This window comes from Lacerta agilis, chromosome 10 (assembly GCF_009819535.1).
Source record: "Lacerta agilis isolate rLacAgi1 chromosome 10, rLacAgi1.pri, whole genome shotgun sequence".
NCBI lineage: Eukaryota > Metazoa > Chordata > Lepidosauria > Squamata > Lacertidae > Lacerta > Lacerta agilis.
Window position 1 is genome coordinate 25819490 of NC_046321.1, and position 6000 is coordinate 25825489.

General features: G+C 47.5%; 1 protein-coding gene across 11 annotated transcripts in view; it reads right to left on the minus strand.

Annotated features, from left to right (window-relative positions):
- Positions 1 to 4920, minus strand: part of RBFOX2 (RNA binding fox-1 homolog 2) — a 169692-nt gene extending 164772 nt beyond the window's left edge. For 4 of the 11 annotated variants that reach the window (XM_033162568.1, XM_033162578.1, XM_033162572.1 and 1 more), the window contains exon 1: positions 4687 to 4919. In XM_033162568.1, coding sequence (XP_033018459.1) covers positions 4687 to 4857 — 171 coding nt within the window. In that variant the 5' untranslated portion in view covers positions 4858 to 4919. Of the gene's footprint in view, positions 1 to 4686 lie in introns of all 11 variants that reach the window. The other 7 variants (XM_033162571.1, XM_033162569.1, XM_033162577.1 and 4 more) reach the window with 3 other exon arrangements.
- Between the last annotated feature and the right edge of the window lie 1080 nt (positions 4921 to 6000).

Consider the following 6000-nt stretch of genomic DNA (forward strand, 5'->3'; position numbering starts at 1 on the left):
CGAACGGACTTCCAGAACAGATTCCACAATTATGTGGCTAATTGCATACTGTATCAGGAGGTAACAGAGAATCACACAAAATGGGACAAATTCCAGAAGCTAAATGGAACATTAGTGTGCCTCAGCAAGAGAATGAGCATCCACTTGGGGCCTAGAGTCATAGAGGCAATCAAGAGCTGTAGCAGATTGCAATGAATAAATCACAAAGTTTTCAAAGAGTGGGAACACAGTCAGTGTCAGCAACAGAAAGGAGCATCAAGCACACAGTTACTTGTCTAAGCAGCACTCAGCAAAGTAATACATTTCTGTAAAGAATAGTTTCAGTTTAGCGTACCGTATTTTCCTAACTTGGCAGATCAGAAAGAAGTGTACACAGCAATTCTCTTTTTAAAACAATTTACCTCATAGTCTCTAAATAGTTTAAGCAAAACATGTGGCCAGAGAAGAAAATGCAATTCTTTTTTTAAATAAAGGTTTACAAAGCCTCTAGAAACAAAGGGCACCAGCAAGAGATTAAAAGCTTTCTACCCTCCTCCAGACGCAATTTTCAAGTTTCCCCCTCTTAATTTACTAGATGCACCTCTATACAAACATTTTCATAATACAACTGCAAGTACAAGCTAAGTATCCCTAACAATTAGAAACACCCATACCCAAAAAGTAACCGAAAGATGTGCTTCTTTCTTCCATCTATGTATATTCAAGCATAAAGCTATCAATGGCTCATTAAGTCACTACGGTTATATACCATACTGGTCTAAATATAGGCCATACATTCCCCCAAAATCTGGTTTATAGAAACCTGAATGCACCCTACAATTGCAGTCTTATAAGTACAGAAGGCAGGAATGAATATGAGACCTTGGGAACTGCACGGAACTTCAGCTCTTTTGCAAAGGCTCCCCCACCCTTCTCAAGAGGTAGCCCTGGCTGCCTAGTTAGTTATTCACTGCGAGACAAGTCTAGAGGCTGCATGTGTTCTTTCAGATTTTAAAGAGTACCATGTGGTGCCAGCAGAAAATTTAAAAGTGTGTGTGTGTGTGTGTGTCTTTCCAAGAGATCTTGTTTTAGGGGGTGTGGCCTATATTCAGGGACAATTTATTTTCAGTATTGCCTCCAGAATCAGAGGCCTCTGAATATTAGTTGCTGGAAAGTGCCAACAGGGAAGATGCTATTACACTTACAGTACCGGTAGTTCCCATTTGTGGGCTTCCCAAAGACATTTGGGTGGTCACTGTTAGAACAGGATACTGGAATAGATGGGCCTTTGGTCTGATCCAAGCGGTTGCTACTGCATAATGTAATCCAATACACAGTACACTAGGAGCACCACTCAGCACCATGAAGAAAAGAGACACCACAAATTATAGGTCAGTATTTAGATGAAGTGTTCCCTTAACTTATTAGACTGTCAATCTATATCACCTCATACTATGTCTGTTGTTAAGAGTTTAGTGCGAACCAAGGCTTTGCTCATTGGGTGGCCTTCTGCCAGGCACTCTCTTTCAAAGTCAGTCTGGGATTTGGAATATAATCTGGCTCAAGGACTACTTGCTAGGCTAGACTGCAAATTCTTTTTGCATACTAAATGATTACCTATTAATACATGCTCGATATTCCTCATTCTCTCAATAACCAGCCGTATTTTTCCTATACATTAAAAAAGCCAAACATCAGTTTGTTTCCCATCATCAGTGAAGGGAGTTTGCATCAATTTGCTTTTCCTGAACTGCCCTAGGAACAAGTGAGGGGAGGCAACTGATTAGGAGACCACAACTAAGTTTCATTCCTAGGAAGTGAATCCTTCACTAAAGAGGTTCTCTCTTTCCCTGCTGTTACACGTGATGTCTAGGTAGCTATGATGAGAAACAACTGCACTTTTTCATATGCAGATTAGTTTACTAAGGATGGAGGAGTCTATCCTCACCTGTAGATTTAAATAACAGACTGCAACCATTCTGAGCTAGCAAATCTGATTCTTAGGAAGGGCAACAGGATGGCCCCAAGTTCTACCAGAAAGTAAGTCCTCTGGCCCACCACCCGACACACAGCATTTTTTTCTGGCAGGTAGTTCTGGGGCTGGCCTTTGTAGACAGCACTGTGCAAACAACAGCAAGAGAATTTCAGGAGAAAGAGACAAAGAGGGACACCTTGCCACTCATTTCCCCAGAAATAAAATAGCTGAGATAGGCACAAATTAAGCTAGCATGTCCTCCTGTTGCCTAGATTATATTTTATCAATAGAAAACAAACACCTCATTTTAAAGTTAATGGTGCAATCCTAACTCCCAAATATAATAGCTGAGAGAGGTTAGCCGGAGCTGGAAATAGGCTGCCATCAATGACTCAGGCTGCCATCATACTTGTTAAGGGAAAGCCCTGCTAGAAGAAGTTACACCAGTGTAGAGGGCAGAAAATGATTGCATTAAGGGGGAGAAGTGGGATAACCAAAGTTATGCTGCTTGCTAACTCCATTCACTGATTCACAGAGCTCTACGAAACTCAACGACCGAAAATGTGGATGTAATTAAATTCAGTGCACAGGAATCAATGGAAAGGCAGAAAATGAAAGTCTACACTGCATGCACATGCACACACACACACCCTTGCTACATACACCCTGGGCAGAATCAGTTAGGATGCAAATTAATTTACCCCCTGACAAATCTGCCTGGTTAGGATGACTCTGTAAGTCTATATTAGACCACTGTTATCAATGCTGAGCACTGGAGTACCAAATGAGTCTTAATGAGTCTCATAGCTCAAATAGACAAAGGCCCAATGTGTCCTGTGGCTCAAATCAGGTACATTGGCGAAAGAAATGAAATGTGAATGAATCCAGGGATTTAAACAGGAAGATATTTGTATTTATAAAGATATTCTTTGCTTTCTAACAAATGAAAGAGGTCAAATCCTGAAACAAACTGAGGGAGGGAGAACTGGTACAAGTATGCATTTGTAAAATGACATTTTAATAACTTTATACAAAATATATTTGTACATTATATAGTTAATATTAGTTATATCAAGGACGGCTGTGCGACATAGTACTATTCCTTCACCACCAGCTTGTTAATGTTATGTATCTGATTTCTCCTGTGTCCTTTAATTGTTCTCCACCTACAACATATATCAGTGCCTGCAATTCACAACCATTCATACTTTGGTAGCACCCCACTGCTAGTAATGCAAAAAATAACTCTACCAGCACACAACATTCATTTCTTCTTCCATGGACAGTCATGGAGAAACTCTGGTTGGTTGCAAGCACAGAACTGCCAGACTAGACTCTGAAATAAGGCTGCAGATAAGCATATTTCTAAAAGATGCCCTTTTCTCTAAGAACCACATTCTGTTCTACAGCAGTACAACTCCACAGATTATAACAAATACCCCCCCCCCATCTCAGAGCATCATAGCTCAATACAACTGTAAATAACTACTACCAAAGTCCATGACATTCCCTTATTTTTGAAGTTTCAGACTGGCATCTCTAGTAGATTACCACAAAACTGAAGGTACCGGTAATTGTTTCCTCCTCTCTCACTGGATGAATGAATGAATGTCCCTGAAGTGAATACTTAAGAAGCAGTGGAGTAACTTCATCTGCAATCTGTATGTCACATCCAGGTCAGGGTGGCTATTCTTGGGGCAAGTTTGATCATATCTAAGTTGCATTTACACTTCAGCTGAGTGGTATACAGTACTAGTTTATCTGGGTGAGTGACAAGTGTGAGTGAAAGCTGTGCAACATCTTGATGAGCAAATGTTTTTTTTTAATGAAGAGTTTAAAACTTGAGCAGCTGTCTTTGACAGCCCCAGAGATAAAACAAAGTCCATACAGTGCAATCCTAGGCATGTGCATTTACTCCCAGGTAAACCTGAATTGGACTGCAGCCTCAGATACAAGCAAAATCTCCAGAGCCGCTTCATAAAACTCTACAGTCCTTCCACAAAGCAACAAGAGGCCTAATAAACTTTCTTGTGGAGCAGATCCAGATGAAAAGCTATTTGTCTCGAACTGCCGAAATGGGTGCGATCCAAAACAAAAAAACTTTGTCTCTTTCTACTAGGCCCTCCTCTCACTTTTTAAAACCCGAAGACCAGCAATGCATATTCGTTTGCAAGTGTCAATCGTGACGGTCTACACGTAGGTTGACAAGCCGTTCCCTACAAAAAGGGTTTGCGCACACATTGATGGTGATGGTGATGTTGTTGTTGATGATGATGATGTTGCTGCTGTTACACTTGAGGCAAGCCACCACCATATGCTTCCCCCAGCTGCCCTCCCAGACGAACCACGGAGCTGCTGGATACCCTGCCCACACCCCTGCTGGGCCCACCACGTTTGCGAAAGCCCCTTATAGCTTTCCTCCCCACCCTCCCACCTATCCCGCTATGCCTAGGATCCTAACACCGGCCCGACGACGGAGGTCAGCATCCTCCCAAAGCGGCGCTCTTCCCCCAGACTCCCGTGTGGGCGAGGGACAGGATACCCTCCAGTCTCACGCGCAGAAAGCCTCGTGCGCGCGCGCATAAACGCACCCGCGCCCGGGGCCTCCCTGGCAGCGCCCGGGCGAGAGCGAGCGCGCCCCTCAAGGCCACAGGGGGGGGGGGTAGGCGGCCGTCCAGGGTGGCGCCACCGCCTCCTCCTCCTCCTCCTTCCCCGCCGCCTTCCCTGCTAACCTGCATGCCTCCTCCGTCCGCCTCCGCCTCGGTCCGCAGCCTCTTACTGAGGCCGCTGTCGGCTACGTCGCCTCCGGGCATGGGCTGCTCCAGTTCGGGTTCCCGCTTGATCCCTCGCGGGGCTGGGACGCCGGGCACGAGCTGCTGGTGCTGGGCGCCGCCGTCCGCCATCCGAGCCGGACCCCCGACCGCCCAAGCGGGAACCGCAGCCGTCCTCGCCCCCTCGCAGTCACCAAAGCCCGGCCACCGGTCGAAAGAGCCCGGCAGCAGCTGGAGCTGGAGCTGGAGCGGCGCTGCTTAAGGCCCAGCTAGCCCGGTCCGGCCAGCACCAGCGGGAGGCGAGGAGGTGAAGGGGGCGCGCGGGAGACCGAGGCTGTGCCGAGAGAGCGCGGCGGCGGCGCCGACTCGGGCCCGCCGGGCAGCGCCGAAAAGAACCGAGGGAAGGGAAGGCGAGAGAAGGCGCACCGACGCGCGAAGCGGTGCTGGTGGTGGCAGCAGGCGCAGCAGCAAAAGCCTTCTCCGCCGTAGACGTAGAGGGGGGAGAGAGAAAGGAGAGGCCGAAGCCCCTCGGTAATTTTCGGAAACGCCGTATGGGAGCGAGGACGCGACTCGGCGCGACCCCCTCCCCTTTCCTCCTCCTCCTCTCCCCCCCCCCCCGCCCGCTCGGCAATCTTCGGGAATGGGATGAGGTGGGCGGGGCCACGACTCCAAGAAAGGGCGGGGCCTGGGAGAGGTCCTGGAGGGCTCGGACTTTAGAAGGCCTGTTGGATGGGCGGGAGAAGGGAGCCTTTAGGTTTTAGGTTTTCCCTCAGACCCGGAGGGAAGGGGCCCCCCACCCCCAGTAATAAATGCGAGGCGAGGCTTTCGGGTCGCCCCCAGGCGCTGAAGTTTCCCTAGCTCGTTTCCTCTGCTCACGGAAACAACCGTTTGTGGATTTATTCCCAGCTGCTTGACAAGGAGCCCCGCGCTGGAAAGCTGTGTTAAACGAGTTGCCTAGTTTAGAAAGGCGTTCTTCCTTCTTTCCAGGCCCGCTGTTGCTGCTGTGTGAGGTTGGCGGCTGGGCTCTGTTTGAAAGAGAGGCTCTGTGTTTATTTCATCAGGGCTGAGGCCCGAGACGAAATAAATTACGCGCAACCCTAATGTATACACATAATAACGAAACCATAAAGCGAGCCCGTCAGGATAAACACAAACAAACAGCTACTGAAAGGTAAAGCAAACCGTCGCCCACTAAAAACAAAAAAAGCACTTAAAACGCCTGAGCAAGTAAGTCCGCTTTAACATAGCGCTTAAATATCAGCTCCTGGGGTTGTT